This window comes from Camponotus vicinus, unplaced genomic scaffold (assembly GCF_025532165.1).
Source record: "Camponotus vicinus isolate PSW18456_S1 unplaced genomic scaffold, iyCamVici1.0 SCAF_9, whole genome shotgun sequence".
Taxonomy (NCBI): Eukaryota; Metazoa; Arthropoda; class Insecta; order Hymenoptera; family Formicidae; genus Camponotus; species Camponotus vicinus.
The window spans coordinates 6,312,708-6,334,893 of record NW_028141981.1 but is presented as its reverse complement, the minus strand read 5'-3'; the positions used below and the strand labels follow the sequence as shown (position 1 = coordinate 6,334,893).

General features: G+C 33.5%; 2 protein-coding genes across 2 annotated transcripts; both read left to right on the top strand.

Annotated features, from left to right (window-relative positions):
* The first annotated feature begins 482 nt into the window (after positions 1 to 482).
* LOC145977295 (tubulin beta-1 chain) lies at positions 483 to 8,609 on the top strand. Its single transcript, XM_083109154.1, has 2 exons — positions 483 to 682; positions 6,975 to 8,609. Exons 1-2 carry the CDS (start codon positions 626 to 628, stop codon positions 8,259 to 8,261), a joined length of 1,344 nt encoding a protein of 447 aa, XP_082965280.1. The 5' UTR covers positions 483 to 625; the 3' UTR covers positions 8,262 to 8,609.
* Positions 8,610 to 11,549: 2,940 nt separating this feature from the next.
* LOC145977293 (neuropeptides capa receptor-like) lies at positions 11,550 to 19,521 on the top strand. Its single transcript, XM_083109153.1, has 6 exons — positions 11,550 to 13,158; positions 17,122 to 17,212; positions 17,296 to 17,495; positions 17,865 to 18,113; positions 18,343 to 18,667; positions 18,934 to 19,521. The coding sequence occupies exons 1-6, from the start codon at positions 12,873 to 12,875 to the stop codon at positions 19,181 to 19,183; spliced, it is 1,401 nt and encodes a 466-aa protein (XP_082965279.1). The 5' UTR covers positions 11,550 to 12,872; the 3' UTR covers positions 19,184 to 19,521.
* Positions 19,522 to 22,186: the final 2,665 nt, after the last annotated feature.

Below are 22,186 nucleotides of genomic sequence, written 5' to 3'. Positions count from 1 at the left end.
ACAAACTTCCCACAATCTTGCATTCATCAAGAGCGATTAATACGATCGCATCGATTCAGTCTTACATTAAACGTTACATTAAACATTGCGGTTTAATAGAGAGAAAGGTGAAGCGTGTAAAGGTACACGCATAATTTTATCTCGTTTCGACGAAGCCACGAGAGACGTCCATTCAATCTTCTCGTTAATGAGAATATCTATTGTAGTCAGCAGAAAGAGATCTGTCGCGCGGGGCCCCGGGCGACGTCGGCCCGAGTCTGATAACGAGCCAGGTCGTAGTGGTTCCTCTTGAAATTCGACGAATCGAAGCCGGCTCGGGAATCGACGCGAGCCGACGCGACGCGGCTGCACGCGCAGTTGGCAACGCGGCGTATCGCAGAGGCGGCTCGGCCAATCAGACGCGCGCAACGCACGCGCCCCTCTCTTCCCCGCACCGTGTCACCCCTCCCGTCTGGGAGGCTTGAAAATCTGTAACGGACACCGCAACCGCCGCATACTCGTCTCTGGACTCTCGCGACGCGTTAGTCTGTAATCGTCGAGTCAGTTCGATAGTAATCGCCCGCCGCACCAAGCACCCGAGGGTCTCTTATATCGAGAGGTCACCGATAAAACCCATACGAGCAACATGAGGGAAATCGTCCACATCCAGGCCGGCCAGTGCGGTAACCAAATTGGAGCAAAGGTAAATCACTTTGCGATAAACGAGTTCGCTCTTCCTTTGTTCGCGAAATAGTATAGTATAAATCCGACCGCGAAGGATTTTCTGTCACATTCCATCCTCGAGATTCTCTTTCCGTTACTCGCTTGAGACTTCGTGAGATCGACGCAGAGTGAGAATTCTCAGAAGTACTCTATTTCGCGCGGAGAAAGAAATCGTACTTTCTTTGTCGATTCGAGAACGAGGATGGAACGTACCATTTTCTGGATGGTATGCGGGGAAACAATGGCCGGGCCTTGCCCGGCCTCGGCGGTCGAAGACCCATCATGGCGACAAGAGCTCGCCGGCCGGCCGGCAGGCGAGGATTCTAACGGTTTTTTTTTCCCTCTCTGTCCTTTTCCTTCGCCGCACCGTGCCGCGTTCCCGTCGGCCATCTTCTCTCCGCATCGTCGTCTCCTTGTTGCGACATTCCAGCCACTCGGTTACCTACTCGCGCGATGCGGAAGGACCGGAAGACGCGCGAATCGGACGAATTAGTCGCGAGATTAATCGGCGAAAATCACCCGTCATTCGGAACCGGCACCCGAGACCTGGGTGTGGCATATCTCTCTCTCTCGGCGACGGGAGATCATCGGTTTACTCGCGGCGATATCGACCGGCTGCGCGCGCATCTCTCTCTCGTCCCGACGAGTAGCCCTTCTCGCACTTGGCCTCTTGTGATTCTCTCAAACGTCGATTTGCTAACGTCATGTTTATTTGTTAAATGTCACACGGGAATTTATGACAGAACGAAGATACGCATTCTAGTACAATGTATTTAACGAGGATCATCCGTATCTCGTTATCTCTTTCTCCCTCCTCGTCTCTGCGTCACCTTCACACTTGCATGCTTCGTTAAAAGTGAATGCACACCGAACGCAAAAAATAGCGCGGACGCCGAATGTTACTCACCCGAAATATTCATCTCAATTTTAATCGCCAACGAGACATTATTACGCGATCGATGTCGGCGAAATTTGCCGGAATATTTGATCGATCGCATCGGGAAGCGATGGGGACGGGACGCGTGAAACGCCCGGTGTGCGCGTCCCTTAAAGCAGATGGAATTCCTGCGCGTCCGTCGGCCGAGCGGCGTCACGATCGCGCCAACTGCTTCAACGCGTTCGTCGCATGATGGCTGTATTTTAAAATTTTTATACGACGCCGTTAACGGACGCGGCCGGCGGGCTTGCGTTATCATGCGAGTCGATACGCTCGGACGCTCGATTTCTCGTTAATCGTGCGGATCGGCGTCTCCGTTTCTGCACGCGCTCGAGCCCTTTTTTCCACCGCATTTCTCATTGATTTATCGACGTGCACTACTATACATTTATTATTTAGTATTATCGTTATGTATGAATGTTTAGAAAAATATATTTGAGGAAATGTATTAATAATTGCGTAGATAATTTTAAGATTGCGGTCAATTTAATTTTAAGAATATTTTTTTTCACGTTGTATAATGAATGGAAAAATTTTGGATCAAAAAAATGTTCAAAATTGACATATGTCAAAATAATGATTATGCAATATTAATCGTTTTTATTTTATAATAACTTGAAATGAATAGATAACTTGAGATTTTTTTTTCTATAATAGGATATTATTCCTACTCGGTTTATTTGAATAATATTACAAGATTGCACGAGAATGATAAAGATCGCGCGAGGAGAAACTGATCAACGTTCCCCGTCATGCTCTTGTAATTTTTAAGGCTATTACGCCAAGTCAATGCCCGTTTCTCGAATTGTCTATCTCAATCAATCTAAAACATTGTTAATATAACATAAAAATTTTTGTACTTTTTATAGCAAATATTATGATAATAAAATAAAAAGGAGATAATAAAAACGTTGTAATTGTTAAAATAATTAGGATTGACAAGATTTTTTTTTACAAGAAAATATAATTTTTTGCGTTGTAATTAATTTTACGTGATACACTTTTTTATTTTCATCTTATCTAAAAAATTGTTTATGATATCGATAACTGAATTATCATTAAGAAAGTGCAATCTGATAAGAACTAAATAACATTTTATAAAACGCATTTATCAAAAGAAAATGTATCTTGATAAATTTCTTTCTCAAAGATTAAAAAAGTTTAAAATATATATATTATAAATAAAATATTTAAAAAATATATAATAATAAATTTTTTTCTAAAATTTTATAACACAAGGAGATATAACATCTCGTATATAACATGTAACAATTAAAATATTTTAAGTTTTATTAGAAATTTTAATTTTTTTTAGTACTTATATAGATTTCTATATAAGTACTAAAAAAATTAAAATTTCTAATAAAACTTAAAATATTTTAATTGTTACATGTTATATACGAGATGTTATGTCTCCTTGTGTTATAAAATTTTAGAAAAAAATTTATTATTATATATTTTTTAAATATTTTATTTATAATATATATATTTTTAACTTTTTTAATAAAAGATGGATATAAAATGTATTTACATTTTATCCATCGAAATACATTAATACAAATACAACAAACAAAGCTATCTCTCTTTAATTAAAATACAATTAAAAGTATCGAAAAACATTTCGATTAATAGAGTATGCGCTTTTTTATGGCTAAAGAACTGTAATGCAAGCTGTAAATACATTCCACTAGACGAAGTCGTTGTGTAACGATTACCCGAATGTCTATTCAGCGACGCCTTCGAGTCCAAGGACATCGAGTCTCGCGTAGCACGGCAACGCGTTCCCAAATAAAGGAAACCGGTGATATCCTCTCGCCATTTTCCTTCGCATCACCTCGGCCCGTTTCGAACCGTTTCGTTCGTTGTCGACCCTCTCTCTGGATATAGCCAGGTGTATCGATCGTGCTTGGTCGTAAGACTGAATTTCATTTACTGTTGCGATTCTATTACGGTTGTTATTTTGCGACGATTTTAATTATATTATAATTTTGAAGTTGAGAATGATAGATGTGTAAATTAATGAACTTGTCATAAAGTCATTTAAAAATATATTTTATCGCCGATATACTGACTTGTTAGGTGCAAATGACAATCTTCATTATAGATTTTCATTGGTCTTAAAAATTTAATATGAACAGTTTTAATTACTTTTCATAATAATATCGCTGTTTCAAGATCTGGTTCGTTAACAGGAGGAATTTATGAAGATCTTGTTTTCCAGTCAGTGCGGTCAATTTGCAGTCTTCGTTTTCAAAGCTTTATAATCTTTATATCATGTTACTAATTACTAATTTTAACAATTACTAATTTTAATTTGAAAAAAAAAATAAAAAGGTATTCCAAATTTATATATTTAAACACAGGATGTTTAATTATAACAATTATAGTTATTATTTTTATTTACTGAAGTAATAAGCTACATTTATGCGAATACATCTTTTATGAGATAGCATTTATTTTTCATATGTATATTAAAAATTGTTTAAAATGTTAACATATTGTAATATATATATTCCATAATTTTATTTTGTGTCATTACAAATTGCTATTACATGATCGTGCATTTTATAAAAAAAGGTGGCGCTAACAATTCTCTCTCTTTTTCCCCCTCATTTCCTACTAAAAGTTCAATTGTCTTATCGCATTTCTGTTATCTTGCGATATATGTAATGTATGAACGCATTCGATACTTGCATTCATTAAAGAAATTTTTCCTCCTAATTTTCAAAGTAAAGACAAAATATTTCTACTACAAAATATGTAAATAATACGACATAATACGTCTTTTTTTCCTGAAAAGTTTATTTTTAGCATACGTAATAATTTTTATTTAGAGATTATCTAATATGTTTTTCTCGGCAAATTTTTTTCTAGACAATCCAAATAGTAAGATAACATTTCTAGCTACGTGTCTCTCCTGCCATAAACGGCGGTTCATTAAAAGTCAGCCGGGACCCTCGGGACCGCTCGTGAATCAATTGCATCTGTGTCCGCTCGCTGGTTATGCAATACTTAAGTGCAACACGCGGCGTACATACGTTTAGAATAACAGTACCATTTTTCGCGCTGCTTCCGGTAGCAATGCCGGCCACATCTATCCTGGAAAAAAGAGACAAGCATAGATATATATCGAGCAATAATTTCGGGCAATGACTGACTTGAGAGAAATCTGCGAGAGGATTTTAAAATGAGGGCAAACGAATCGCGATGCATAACCGTGCTATCGTCGCTTATGTTAATTGCACGGCCGTATCGTGGTTTTACGGTCATCATCTCTATATATAGCAGTGACATTGGTGACTCATATATCTCTAACATATATACATATATTGCAGCCGGACCGACTGCGAGGGAGCAGGGGGAGGGGGAAGGGATAGGGTTGGGCGATCTTAGCTTTCGTCGATGCTCATATATGGTCACTGCTTAATACACTCATCGTTTTCACGTGGGACGTAGTATCGAACGGTAGGCGGACTTGACACTTTTGCGGTAACTTTCACGCCGATTGTATATGGACGTCGAGATTATTCAATGACAGTTTGGCGCGAGATGGAAGTCCCACCAACATAGCAACGATAAAACTTTTCATCATTGATTATTTACATGTTTGATTTTTACCTTATCGAATCATGAATCTCATTTAAGAATATCTTCTTTAAGAAGCTCTATTAAAGAGATGTATGAAATATATTAAAATTAATAAATATTTTTTAAATGCATGATAATGATTAACGAGAAATGCAATCTCTTTAACCAAGGTAGTTCATATTTTTCAGTGAGATATATTTACAAAGTGTACGCTTAATTAGAATTTCAAACCGAGAATGAAACAATCTCTTCCGTCTTATCGCACGCGCGCGTGCGTGCGTACGGTTTTATAATTAGACACGGACAAATTGATAGAAACGGCGAATTTCCGTCATAGAGCGTCTGTATTGTGAGACTTTAAGAGACGAATCAAGTAACGTATAATTTAGTACCTTGTCACATAGTCGTTATAGAATCGTGCGATAATGTATTATATACATTCCCTGGACCTACGATAAGATTACATTGTACTCGAGTCGTTAAGGCGATATAATTAGTCTAGCCATCCGTTATTTACACGCTTTTGTACTCGAAGATACACGCGTGCCTCTTTCACACGTTGATTTCCAGAAATATACCACGGGGTCTTTGAACCACGTTACCGGGATGGAATAGAGAGATGCATCGGGGACCGCACGCGGTGATTTCGTAATTAACGTTCCCTTTTGTTTGCAAATACGAAATTGCAATCGGATACACCCACTCCTCTCTCTCTCTCTCTCTCTCTCTCTCTCTCTCTCTCTCTCTCGCGCGCTAATGGAAATACTTGTAATTGTCTCTTTACGTTGAATCTTCGACTTGAAATTATATTAATTTCTTATTACCTGATTTATCTCTCTTATAAGCACAGTATTAAATTATCAAATTGTTATAAGAATTTATATAAATATTCAGTTTACATTATGAACTCTTGTTGCAACACTTTATAAATTGAGACACTTACGAGCGATTGACATTTCAGGATGAAAACGAGCGATTATGAGCGATTACCGTGACGAAACGAGGACTTCCGCGAGATTACGTGGCGAGTGATGGTCGCATCGCGATGAGCTTCGACGATCAACCAGCTCCGATAGAATGCAAACGAAGCTGCGTTTACGGTTATTAATTACCGGGCTAATTAGTCTCTATTATCGCTCGGGCAATTCGATCGAGAGGCAAGAGCTTGTTTTGAAGGAGAAAAAGGAAGAAACGTAATAATTCGATGCGCAAGATCCTCGGACGTATTACGATTAATTACACGTGAGCTATTCGCCGCGCAACGCGAGGTCGTTGAACCGGCTCCGTTAACGCTCGATACAATGGAAGGCTGGAAACGGATGCGAGGATAATTGCGGAGAGAAAGCATTGCGATGCGCAAAACTTCCTCCTCTCGTGCGCATGCGCGCGAATGATGCGAGAGTCAGAACGCGTATCTAATTTTTGAGATAGCGCTGATTCGTTCCGGCAGGGATAACACTTGCTAAACGAGGGAATACGCGATGCGCATATTTCCTTAATCGAACATCTCGCGATTGAGTTCCCTCGAATTCTCGAAACTTGGATATTATGTGATGGATGAAATTTAAAAAGAAATTTAGATATTTTAATGTTAAGATATTAAAATAACGATTGACGTGTAAAAGTAGATGTTTCTTGAAATTTTTGTAACGTGTTAAAAGTCACACGGTGTGACAGGATAATATAATGCTATATTAATAAAAATATTTACTTTTATTCTAAGAGACAATACTTTTTTGCATTGCAGTTTTGGGAAATTATCAGCGACGAGCATGGCATTGACCCGACTGGCACCTATCATGGTGACTCCGACCTCCAACTGGAAAGAATCAACGTATACTACAATGAGGCATCGGGCGGCAAATACGTGCCCCGTGCCATCCTCGTCGACTTGGAACCTGGCACCATGGACTCTGTACGCTCGGGACCATTCGGTCAGATCTTTAGACCCGACAACTTCGTGTTCGGTCAAAGCGGTGCGGGCAACAACTGGGCAAAGGGTCATTACACCGAAGGCGCTGAATTGGTCGACTCGGTTCTCGACGTCGTAAGAAAAGAAGCTGAGGGTTGCGATTGTCTGCAGGGATTCCAGCTTACGCATTCCTTGGGCGGTGGTACTGGCTCCGGTATGGGTACCTTGCTCATTTCCAAGATCCGCGAGGAGTATCCAGATAGAATCATGAATACGTATTCCGTCGTGCCGTCGCCCAAGGTATCCGATACAGTTGTCGAGCCGTACAACGCAACTCTTTCCGTGCACCAACTTGTTGAGAATACCGACGAAACTTACTGTATCGATAACGAGGCCCTTTACGATATCTGTTTCCGCACTCTGAAACTGTCGACGCCCACATACGGCGATTTGAACCATCTCGTTTCCCTCACGATGTCGGGCGTCACGACTTGTCTGAGGTTCCCCGGTCAGCTGAACGCCGATCTTAGAAAACTCGCCGTAAACATGGTGCCCTTCCCCCGTCTTCACTTCTTCATGCCCGGCTTCGCGCCCCTTACGTCTCGCGGTAGCCAACAGTACAGAGCGCTTTCCGTACCGGAACTCACTCAACAGATGTTCGACGCCAAGAATATGATGGCTGCGTGCGATCCCAGACATGGCAGATATCTCACAGTCGCCGCCATATTCCGTGGTAGGATGTCGATGAAGGAGGTTGACGAGCAAATGCTCAACATTCAAAACAAGAACAGCTCATACTTTGTCGAATGGATCCCGAATAACGTCAAGACTGCCGTCTGTGACATTCCACCACGCGGCCTCAAGATGTCTGCCACATTTATTGGCAATTCCACCGCCATCCAGGAATTGTTCAAGCGCATCTCCGAACAGTTCACCGCTATGTTCAGAAGAAAGGCTTTCCTTCACTGGTATACTGGTGAGGGTATGGACGAGATGGAATTCACCGAAGCTGAATCGAACATGAACGATTTGGTATCTGAGTACCAGCAGTACCAGGAGGCTACCGCGGACGAGGACGCCGAGTTCGACGAGGAGCAGGAAGCCGAGGTCGATGAGAACTAAAAGAAGACGTTATCTCGCAGCGATACTATCTCGTCCTTTCCCTATTCTCTCTTCTTCTCAATCGATCGAGTGATAACGCAACACAACCCCTTCACCCATGCTTCTTGTCTCGTTATTTCTCTTTTGTATCTTTTTTTTACGGATTTCTATTTTGAATTTTTGCGAAGTGCGCGCATTTTCAATTGCCTTTATCGCACTTAGTGGAAGATTTAAAGAATTTTTTATTTTTGAATGTATATTTTTCTGTTTATTTCCAACTATTAATTTATACGTGCACCCTTATCATCCAGTGTAACTGCTGAGAGCACGACTGCTCTATCATATTTGAATAAATTATTATCATATAAATCCGTCGATGCGCACTATTTCTTGATTATTACACAGACCTCTAGACTTAATATTATTGAGCTTCGAAAACTTCATTATATATTTATTTGTCTATTGTCATACGCAATTTTATACTTACGATGAATAGATGTGAATAAAAATTCATTAAATATTCGAGATGAGAGTATTGATTAGACAGTTATCTGATACATGTAAAAAATTAGAATGTAAAATTACAAATGATATATCAATTGCTTAAACAATATTCTTGTTAAATGAACATTGCAATTATCACGAAAGTGATATTAATTTACTTGAAATTTAATTAAAATGAAATGTATAATACAATATTAAGTTCCCAATATTTGTTTAATTTTTCTTGCCAATATTTAGTTTTCATAACAACATAATTTATAAGAATATGTTTATCAAAATCGATCTAAATTAACAATATACGGAATTATATAATCAAATTTATCTTTTGGCAAAAGAAGTGGAAATAGATTTAATTTAGAGGGCTTAAGTTTTGGATACTATATTGAATTTACTTGCCATTAGATTTAAATTCATATCGTACATTTATCAATGACACCTATTCTTATTGAAATAACGTATTCGTGTGTATGTTATAGACATACCTGTGTATATGCTCAATATAAACTGATATGCGCAATGTATATTTCGGAATAATTAGAAAAAGAGATTACTAAAAAAGTATATTTTCCTAATTTTTTCTGAGCACCACTTCTAATGCAAAAATTATAGCATTATTACAATATCTATGATCTGAAGCGTGTATTAAAAATTATTGAAGATTCATGTATCTGAAGATTAAAGGTTCGAATCTTTCTAATTATTACAGGATAGAAAAGTTAAAATTTCTTTGTCCTAATTGGTCAAATTTCTGTCTTATATTTGAATATCGCCATTTTTTTTATTAAGCGAAATACAAAGAAGTTGGCATCGATGTTGAGGATACTTGCATACCTATTCATCAAGTAAGTACTGCCATCTGCAACTATTTTAGGGACTATGCAGAATTATGTAGCCATATTTTCAGTTTTCAATACTGTCGATAAAATCATCGATTGGTAAATGTTCGTACTGTATTAATAAATACTATGTATAAATACTATGTATATTATGAATATATTTATAAATTTTTAATTGTATATTTCGTTAACTACGTGTGATATCTTTCTTAATTCTTGCTCGAACTTATTTACCTTATTTTGGTAATTTTATCTATTTCATATTGTTCTGCTGTCTATTCTACACAATTTCTATATTATATATGAGCAATTTTTTTCTATTATATATTAATTTTGATAAATTATATGTTTTCCAAGACATTTTTATTGAGACGTTCTTATTGACTTTGATGGTTCCAAACAAAACATTACGTTTAGGACGTTACATTTATAAAATCGACATGTGCTATCCTTGTTAAAATTGTTTAATTTATAAAAAAATATGCTGCAAAATAAAAAAACATAGCATAAATGTTGATATATGCAAAAATAAAAAAATGTTTTGATATATTTACATTGATAATGCAATATACACCATAACGAGTAGATGGTATCGAGCGCATATGCATGCATGTTATTTTGCAGCACATATACATGCACGTATATATGCATGTTTATACATCCGTATATTTATACATATTGCTTATTCAAGTTAACATGACGATTTTTTCACGTCTAGATCAAAAAAATCGCTCGACTGCATCTAGCTTATATAATATATATCTATATGTATATGAGTTCAATTTACTTTATTTTTTTTATAACATTATATTTTATATTATAAAAGTAATAATTGTTATGACGTAGTAATAGTTTATAATGTATTAAACACGTGCGCATTATTTTTATTGTACACTTTCCTATTATATTTTCTATTTAAATTGCAAAGAGAATTTTTTATTGCAAAATCATGGTTTTGCGGTTTAACCAACCTTTTTTCAAATGCATTTTAAAAGAGAAAAAAGCATGATATCGCAAACGATATATCATAGTAGTTGGACATTTATTGTAAAAGTTTATTTGGTGTAACAAGCATGAAATTAAGCTTACATTTTGTTGAAGACATAACTTTCTTCTTCAACACATACATATTATATATATATGTAATTTTTGGTGTGTTTGAAATAAGTTTTATGTAGGATTATATCTATTGCTGCTGTAACAATTTTTAAAAATAAAATATATAATATTCAAATAAAATGCAATAAATAATTGTCATATATTAGATAATGTATTTTTGCAATATTAAAGGATAATTTATGAATAAGGAAATTATAAAATATATAAATATCTATACATCTCAACTCGTTAATTGTATCGATAATAATCTTTTATAAAGAACTATTAATTGGATGGAAAAGCATATATATAGCGCTAAGTGCATTCAAAAATTTATACTAGCTACTTGTAAAGTTAAATTATCAGATTAAAATTTCATCATGCTTAGCACCAAGTTGGATAAACTTTAAGGAGATTTGATTTAAGATATTTAGTCTCTTTGTGTATATTGCTCATAAACTTTCGCGAAAATAGCTTCGAGAAGATTTTGGAATAATCGTTCGGTAAAATAATATTTTATTGAAGAAAGTCTCATGGAAAACTTCTTTTTATTATTTTATATTATTTTTTATTATTTTTTATTAACAATTTCCTTAGAAAGATTTAATATTGAAAGTTAATATTGAGATAGATATGAAAGAATATGTTTCAAGAAAAAATTTTCTCTCTAAAAAAAATAATAATGTTTATTCTATTAAATTCACGTGTCTTCGCAGAGAAAGTTTCTCTCAAGATTATGTTTCTTTTCACACACCATTTTTTTGATATTAATTTCTTGTAAACTTTGTTCTGGAAACAACGATCGAATTGATTACTGCCAATGATGCAAAGTTTTCTGTAAGTTTTCTTTTTCGCAACGTGTCTTAATGATCTGAGAAAAAGATTCCATTACTCCACGCGACCTGGCAACACAGTGTTACGTTAAAAAAGATTTCCTATCAGTAAAATGTACAGATGGAGTAGTCGACAAGAGTACTTGTGGTGATATGATCGAGAACTCATTTCATACGCATCATTCTATCGCGAATGGCGGTTCGTTGATTTAACATTTCCTTCCTCATTGTGGTGATATGATCGAGAATTCATTTCATACGCGTCATTCTATCGCGGGTGGCAGTTCGTTGATTTAACATTTCTCTCTTCACCTGGTGGACATCTAGCTACTCTGGTATCGGTTTGACGGCGTCAAACTGACAGGCCAAAATAGCGCGTTAATGGGTCACCTTGTATAATTCTTAACTAAACATGTTTCTCGTGAAATTACAAACATTCGTGTGCTTTTTGGGCAGTCGATAGATATTCGAAGTCTTGCGAGTGACAGACAGTAAATAGTACGTTTTTCAACACGCTTAAACTCGCGTAATTTCGCTTCTAGCAATCAAAGGATGAAATTCGATTGTTGCAATTACGGACTTTTTGATTATTGCAAATTTTACAATCACTGAAGAGTTCGAGTGCTTAAAAATACAAAAACAAAAAGCAAGAATTACAACAATGTGCGTTAACTTGACAGTTATGTGTAGTGATGTTTGATCGAAAATTAAACTGTATAGACGTTTAAACGACAAATAAATGTGTACGTGATTCCTCTATAGATACTTTCAGTTACAATTCTAATTATAATCTAAATAAAAATTATAACTTTTATTAAATTATAATTATAATTTTTCTGTAATACTTTATAATATCGGCAACGCGATATTATTGTATTCTTAATATAAACGAAAGCATCTTTACGAGGAAAGTTCATTTCGGTCGGACAACAAGAAACGAACGCAGACGAATTTGCCATTTCAAGAAATTGCCCTCAAAGGACTAATAAGAATGTTGTATTCATCGGAAAATTCAAATATTCAGATTACTTTCTGAGGTGCATGCTAGAATCCGACTAAAGAATTAAGGATGTACGAATAATTATTGTCTCATTCGTGATCTCCTTCCACTGTCCGAAAAGATTGTACGAGAAGAAAATTCGAGCGCACCCATCACAATTGGGTAACCCATTAACATCCATTAGCAGCAAAAGGTTTATTGACTCGATACGGGTTTATCAAGACGCGAGTCGGAGCGTCTCTTTATTTCCGTGCGCGATATACTTCGAGACATGATATCAGAATGCATACGAAAGGAATTGTCACGCTGTCATCACGATGAATCGAATGGACGTGTGATATCCATCGCGTGAACTTTCGTTATGGAGACATCGGGGGAGGATGAGAACGAGACGCTCGATTTCTGGCGAGATTGGGATCTGAGCAATCTGACTGAGACCGAGTATCTGAATAAGGTGCTGGGACCCAGGTACTTGCCTTTGAGATTGGTGATACCTCTTACGATCGCTTACCTGCTGATCTTTGTCGCTGGCGTCTTCGGTAACATCGTCACATGCACGGTCATCGTTCGAAATGCGTCCATGCAGACAGCCACAAATTACTATCTTTTCAGTCTGGCTATATCTGATCTCACTCTACTTATGCTGGGTAAGCGAATAAATGACGAATGCATGAAGATCACACTTTTTCAGGATTTCTTCCACTATTATAGATTATTATTTACCTCATATTCACTTTCATTAATTTATCAGTAAAAATATAAAAAAAAGTCACATCAATCACAGTAATGAATCTATCAGGCTTAGCCTGCAAATTGCAAAGAGATTTATATAAATTTAAATTTAATTAGTAATAAATAAAAATTGTTGAAAAATTTATATACAAATATTGTTAATATTCTAAATAAATTGCAAATAAAATTAAGTCCCAATAATAAAATCAGATTTATATATTTTCTTTTCGTAGAAAGGAGACATTTTATATCTTAATAACAAAAAAAAATTAAATGACATTGAATATCACAAACCCTACAGTTTCACGAATAATTAAATACAAACTAAATACAGAGCTTATTTTTATAATAATAATAATAAAATAATATTAAAAGCCATCTGCAAATTCTTTAATACAAAACATTCTTTAATAAAATTCTGTAATAAAAAGACATCTGCAAATTCTTTAATTAAAAAATGTAACTTAACTTGAAATACAGAAAATACGTGAAATATTTGCTATTTTTTATCTCTATTGTAATTTAAATGAAGTATTTTAAATATACATTGGCTAAGCGTGAGATTTTTGCCATGGTTTGCTAAATCTCTCTTCCTTTATTCTGAAAACGGCAGATAATATAAATGGGATTTAACGAAACATGTGGTTTAAAGCTATTTCGCAATTCACATGCCGCTTTGTTCATGTTCCATATATACATTTTTTAATTTGCACAAAATATGTACAATTTCTCATATATATATATATATCCGCGGGCATATATAATACAATATAAAAGATCTCTCTTTTAGAAAGAGAGAGAGGGAGCAATTGTAATTGTGAATTGGTACAAAGCAGCTTCGATGATCGAATCGCCTCTAGCTGGTAAATCAACGACTCGTTAGCTATCCATGATATTTTGCTCGTTGATAATATGATTTCGATAATTGCTGAAGCTATTGATAACGATAATCGGATTGTTCTCGTTTGGATAACGCGGAATAATAGATAAAAAAAGTCATGAGAAAGAATCGGTTTGTAAAATACATATATTCGGGCTATTATCGATAGTGTGCGAAAAGGCTTTAATAATGAATGACATCAAATTCAGTTGGAGAAACAAGTTCGTTCAGAATTAAAGCTGATGTAACGACAATATGAAACATTCCCTTTAATGTAACGATAAATAATATCTCTATATATCTATATCTATATCTATATCTCGCTTGCTTTTTCATGCACTTTTTTGATTGCTTTTTTACGTAGAGTACGACGAAAAATATTGATGACACTGATAAAAAGCATTGCAACTGCAAAAAATTGCATTTTTTTAAAGTAATATTTTAGCTACATGTGTATATCAACAAAAATAGCACTGTATGAAGATTACCGAGAGTATTATAAAAAATACGATTACAATCATTTTCATCAATGCATTCACTGTTTATTCATTTATTGATATATTTCGTGTTTAGGTATTTTATACCTTTTAATCGCACTATGATCGCTTTAATAGCTATGTTTATTTATAATTTGTGTCGAAAAATATGCAAACATTATAAAGTTTACATAAGGTAATTTCTCTTTATCTCTCTCCTTTCTTCCCCTTTCTCTTTTTTTCTCTGAGGGATAAATAAAATTAATTATTTTATATTATCTGTTGTATATTATCACTATCATGATTGCTTGACACGAGATATTCGCTTGTCTTCATAGCATTGACGCACGTAGATAAAAGCGTGAAATTAATCTCATTTTATGTGTACAATCGCGATTGTTATCTGTATAGTAGTCTTGTTTGCTGATGGTAACAACAACGTATTTACGTCACTGTGAGAAATTTGCAAGACTTAGATACGATAACGAAATTTTTCTTGAAAGATCAAATATATAGGGTACTCTCTTCGTTATTTCAAATATCAATGTAATATATAAAAATATGAAAAAAGCCAATGCTTCTATCATATGATATGTAAAATAATTCAAACATATGAATAATATAGAAGAATTAATAGAATTTAGTACTTGAATAACGACTTAAAATAAAGAAAGAGAGAGAAAGAAATTTGTATTTAAGTAAATATATAAAGTAAAAATATGTGCTATTTAAATCCTATAAAAACAAATTGAAGCTAATCTACAGTTCGCCTAAATTTAAATATATTCTTTGTAGAAGAAATATGATTTTTATCCAAAATCAATCGATTATCAAAATCATTCATATTTACGAATAATTTAATTACGAATTAGTTGCCAGTCGATGACGTGATATACGAGGAAGAAATAAAAAAAATTGAAACAATTGTGTGCGCGTCCGTAGAATTGGCAAGTAAAACGGTTGTAATGCAATATAAGGTTTCGCAGTTTGACGTTTATACCAGCGTCGCTTTAGAAAATGTTAGACACAATAGAGAGACGATCGAGAGGCTTCCATCCAGAATGAGAAAGCTTTATCGTTAACGATACGTTCAACTTCTGATGGTGAGAACTGAACCTTGCTGGTTTTGATGTCTATTGTGGAGCTTCATAAAAGGACAACTATATGCCGGACGACTACCGGATAACTTTTACGCTTTAGAAAACGACTGAAAGATATAAAATTTGCATATTGTGATGAAAAAAATTGAGAAAAGAGAAAAGAAAATACTCTTGGCCTTATTAACAGTATGATACATATTTGACTTTCAACTTATTCCTTGTAAGATTATTCTCTCAAAAGATATAAGAATTTATAGCGCCTTCCCTCTCTGCTTTATTTAGTTTCATGTTCAGTTTCACGACTCTTGTTAGGAGAATGATTTTAATGAGATGCAAAAACACGTCAAATTAAGACAATTAATGTAAATCAAATTACATATAAATAATTGTAATAAAACTATAAATAAAATAAATTTACGAAAGTTTTTACATTGTTTTTTTTCTTTTATTTCCTCTTCAATATCTTTGATTTCAATTATTTACACATATAACTTGTAAAGTAATTATAATTTAAATTGATTTTAATTGACATTTAAATTGTTAAATTGTTATAACGATCGAAACCGAGGTAAAAGAAATTATTGAGCAAAGAAACAGTAAAAAGTAGAGAGGCAAAAGAAGTAGAAAGTAGAGGTGTTCTGTTAACAGATGTAGTGATATCAGATTGTGCTTATCGGTCGTTAAAAAGCGCAGCACGTAGTTTTGTTATATACATCGCATTTTGTATTCATTAATTAAAACACAAACATTTGAATGACTCTTATTGAGTTTATTCGACTCATAATGATACATGATGAATTATTCAGTTCGTTGTCGCGATGGATGTAATTCGTGAAAGTTACTTTAACTTGCGCATACAAAGCGTAAAAAGGCGCAACCTCTCGTTAATTTTGTTATGCTATGTGCACGATATGTGCCTTCACGCTAATTAACAACCGGGCTCAAGTTAATCGTAAATCTGTTTACGAGAAAATTAATTTACGTTTTCGCAAGCCTACGCGAAACATTTTATTCAGAGAAGTATGAGACTCGGATGCCGACCTATACTAATGTAGTTGAGAATGTAGAGAGATGAAAACGAGAATCTTAATATCGTGTCTTAAATTTTGCGAAAAGAGCTATAAGAGTTTCATCAGTAAAATTACAAAGCATTCTGTACAGGCTTTTCTGCATATTGCAAAAAAATTTCTTTAATAAAATACAATATAAAAATTGAATTTGATTTCAGTTCAAAGCGCCTATAATTGCACGTTCTTATTTATCCAAATTAATTAACCATTGATCCCAAATTAATGACTTTATTACAGATTCTTTGAACAATTATGAATCGATTTTCGTTTATCGAAAATAGAAACATAAATACTCTTGGACGATTCTTTCCTTAATCTATTAATCTATTAATCTATTAATTAATCATTACAGGTCTTCCCAATGAGTTGAGTGTATTTTGGCAGCAATATCCGTGGGCTCTGGGTGCGGGACTTTGCAAGATACGGGCATATGTGTCGGAGATGTAAGAAATATCTGTAGTCCTTTCTATAACTCTCTTAGAGATCTGTGACACGTTTTTCTAAATCCCCGCGACTCTTCTCTTAGGTCGTCTTACGTGTCAGTTCTCACGATCGTGGCATTCTCTATGGAGAGATATTTGGCCATCTGTCACCCGTTGCGCGTATATTCGATGAGCGGTCTCAAAAGACCAACGCGCTTCATCCTTGCGGCCTGGTCGATCGCGATGATCTCGGCAATACCATTTGCTATTTATACCAAGGTCAATTTCGTCGAATATCCGCCAGGTTAAGCTAATACATTTCTTTACGAGATTATCGAGACGTCGCGCGAATAAACGCGAATAACGCTCGATCAATAACTTTTATAGATTGTACATTTTTTCTAATTGTGGATGCATAAATTTCCTGTCTTACTTAAATTATAATTATTTATTAAGAATTTTTGAAACTTTCGTTATCGAAATTTTTTCTTCTTCTACAATTTTCTTTCTTGTGTATAAAACAAAATTGAAATTTTATGATATGAATTTATTTATTAGTTTATTTACTGTCTGATTATATTTACATTATATACATTATGCAATTTTTATAATAATTTTTATGATTTTTTTTGCAAATATTTATTGCTATATGATATCATTAAATACTTTTCAGGATCCGGGAATTATTCGGCTGATTCAGCGATTTGCGCGATGCTTCTGCCCGATATGCCAAAATTTCCGCTTTACGAACTCAGTTCTATCGTATTCTTTTTGATACCGATGTTCATAATCCTTGTAGTATATACGAGAATGGGATTAAAAATTAAGAGCAGTACCAAAAAAATGCTTGGTCCAATACAAGGCTTTGTTCACGGTGATTCTCGACAGACTCAGTCCAGAAAATCTGTCATCAGGATGTTGAGTATGACGTTATCATTTTTACTTGTCTTTTAATAATTGAATTACAATAATAATTAAAAAATTAGCAAATAAATATAACATTACTAAATATGGGTTAAAAAGTGAATTGAAACCAGTATTTTCAGTGTCAATATTCTATTACTTCTTTTTTAATTTTTAACATTAAAAATCTTCATATAAAAAATTTATATATTTAAAGTGCAAAATTTTCTACATATAATTTATTTCAGGCGCGGTCGTTATCATGTTCTTCCTCTGCTGGGCTCCATTTCACGCCCAACGTCTGCTTTACATCTACGCACAAGATTCTGATTATTATCCGGATTTAAACGAATGGCTGTATATTCTTAGTGGATGTCTGTATTATTTCAGCACCACCGTCAATCCTATTCTCTATAATTTAATGAGCGTCCGATATCGCCAGGCGTTCAAACAAACGATATGCTGCAGAACAAAGAGGCCAACGAATAAAATCTTAATGGATAAAGGATCTCATTTGCGTAGACGGAATTCTGTGAACAAAATTCGCGATCGAAGCGCTATGTGCTCTATTAGGTATGGAGGTTTGAAATTTTTGAATGCCACTTTGAAGCTAGTGTATTTAGAAATGATATAATTAAAAATATTTTTTCCATGAGAATATTTTTTATGTTAGTAATATAATAAATTTTAATATTAAATGTTTATATATATATATATATATATATATATATATATAATAGAGAAAACATCATGTTTTAAAGTCTTGATATATGTTTTATGTATGCACACGGAGTGTATGTAGTCCATTATATTGTAACAGTTTTATATTTTTCTTTCAGACATAGCATGGCTCAAGTCAAAGAGATATTCTGTTTTATACCGAACAGACAGGAAAATACCAAGGATAGAAATAGCGAAAATACAAGCAGTTTTCCTCAAAATGCTTACTTGTTACAAAAGAAAGATTCATCCTCGATATTTCTCTTTGAACGAGGACATTTACTCGTTCGCCAACAACCTAGCAACGAAAGCACAACGTCTACGAAAAGATCGGAAGATACGATTTCCATAGCTAAAACCAATCTGTGATTTATCTTCATTTTCTGTATTTGTAAAACAAGTATAGCGCGCAACATTGTAAATAATTTGTTTGAACTATTGATTATATAAACGTTAAAAGAATTTTACAGCATTGTATAACATTGTAAATAACTAATCAATTATAATATGATACTAAAATTTTATATTATTTATTCTAGATTAAATTTTTACACATCATGTCTGATATTTATTTATTTTACAAGTATAAAATGTTATGCAATTTTTAAAAATGTCTGTGATGTATATATATATATATAAATATTTCAAATTTTAATGCGAGGATAATAATTTTTATTTGTGATACTGTCATGTTTGTGTAAAAATTTTAACATGTTATATCATCGCAATATTTAATAAAGATGAATTCATAGTGGTTTAAGTAAATCTTTAATAACTCTCATACAAGCTCCAATTTATCAGCAGTGATATTATCAATTTATTTTTATTTAATTTATTTTTACATATAGTTATAAACATAACATATAGTTATAGACATAACATAAAGTTTTTTTATGTACATATTATTCTTCAAAAAGAAAGAAAAAATTTAATAATGACATTACTAATGACATTATAATTAATAATGACATTATCAAGAATAATGTGCAATTAATATTCCTGTGAGAATCCACATCATTTATATAAAACTTTTTCTTTACATATTAATATATTAGTCTAATTGAATAAGTTTTACGAGATATATGCAGCAATTTCCCTGCTTTATATTAAAATGACTATGCATTTATTTCGTTTTAAGTGAGATGTTTTAAATGTTTTAAATAATAAATACTTTTCTGTTCTTCTCTTCTCGATCAATAAAAACTGAAAGAATATTCAATGCGCATTTGCACATTCAGCTTCTGCACGTTCACATAGCTTTTAAATCTCAAGCAAATCGTAAATGTGTTTGTGTATTTGCATGTGAGATGATCGCTGTGCAAAGCAACTTAAAATATGAAAAGCGAGATAAACTAACATAATCCATCCATTCTTGTCGTCTATATTCGAAAAATAATTTATATTTCAAAAGTAATTTATATATATATAAAGCAAAAGTTCCTTAAAAAATTTCTCTGCCTCGAGTTAGATTTTTAATATATCATCTGACACTCCAAAAAAACTTGGATTTTATTAAATTTAATCTAAATGATTATTATAATATTTATAGACTACAGCAAAGCATTTGGATAACGGATCATTTTGAATAATATTAATTTATCACACACACATATTGTGCATTTTTGGGTAATTATTTAAATTAATGGACATCTTGCCGATGACTTTGACCTTTACATATGTTGTAGGGGTGAAGATGCTGATTAATTTTTCTCTTTGTTTTATTTGGCGGTCTCTTATAGTTTGAGATGTTTAATAAAAAAGGTTTAGTGATTAAAACGTAATTTTTTGACACCATATATATTTTACAGCCAAATAAAACTTAGAGAAAAATTAATCAGCATCTTCAACTCTATAACATATGTAAAGGTCAAAATCACTCGGCGAGATGTTCGTTAATTTAAGTAATTATCAAATTCTTTTTTGAATATAAACTTATGAAAATAAAAAAATTCTAATTTTTTATGCATAAAATATCTAAATAATATATTATTGTGAAGCAGTTTATGAAATATTACTATCTATATAAAAGTATTAATTAATACGAGAATATTTTATTATAGACATTTTAAGTATATTAAAATAAAATTCAGAATATTTTATATATATGTTATACAAATGTAATTTATGTTATACTAATATAATTTAAAAATTTAAATAATTTAGATAATTTAAAATGAGAGAGAGAAAGAGAAAGAGAGAGAGAATCGTTATCGAGAAAATGAAAAAGGACAAGCAATATATAATATGATTTGAATATAAATGATATATATAAATCTAATATAAATGATATATATAATATATTCTGAATATAAATGATAAATATAAATGATAAATAATTTATAAATTACTTACCATATATTATTGCTCCGTACGTTGCCCAGTGCTTTCTTAGACTTGCTTTCTCTCTCCTTTGCGATTTCTTCGTTACACTCACATTCACTCCCGAAAACAAGATTAATAAGGTTAATTAAATACGCAACGATCATGAGACACTTTACATGGCACTCCCGATCGCGTAATAATTACAATTAAAAGTTTAGCAAATATTAATTATAATTATCATAGCGAATTATGTTTCAATACTAGTCGCGATTGCGTTTTATTGTTAGAGAGAAAATTTGACAATATACGAAGTATTTCGTACCTTACTCCTCGAATGTTGCCGTACGAATGATACCAAGGCTATGACATGTAAACACAACGCGTCATACGCCGCCAAGGCCGAACGTGTTATTGTCTATCCTACTTTAATATTTCGTATATATGTTAAAGTACGTAAAATATTTCGGCAATGAATGAACAATAACACGTTCGGCCTTGGCGGCGTATGACGCGTTGTGTTTACATGTCATAGCCTTGGTACTCGGTTCTTGGTCATTCGCACGGCAACGTTCGAGGAGTAAGGTGCGAAATACTTCGTATATTGTCAAATTTTCTCTCTAACAATAAAACGCAATGGCGACTAGTATTGAAATATAATTCGCTATGATAATTATAATTAATACTTGCTAAACTTTTAATTGTAATTATTACGCGATCGGGAGTGTCGTGCAAAGTGTCTCACGATCGTTGCGTACATAATTAACCTTAATTAATCTTGTTTTCGGGAGTGAATGTGAGTGCAATGAAGAAATCGTAAAGGAGAGGGAAAGCAAGTCCAAGAAAGCACTGGGCAACGTACGGAGCAACAATATGCGGTAAGTAATTTATAAATTATTTATCATTTATATTCAGAATATATTATATATATCATTTATATTAGATTTATATATATCATTTATATTTAGATCATATTGCTTGTCCTTTTTTCATTCTCTCTCTCTCTCTCTCTCTCTCTCTCTCTCTCTCTCTCTCTTTCTCTCTTTCTCTATC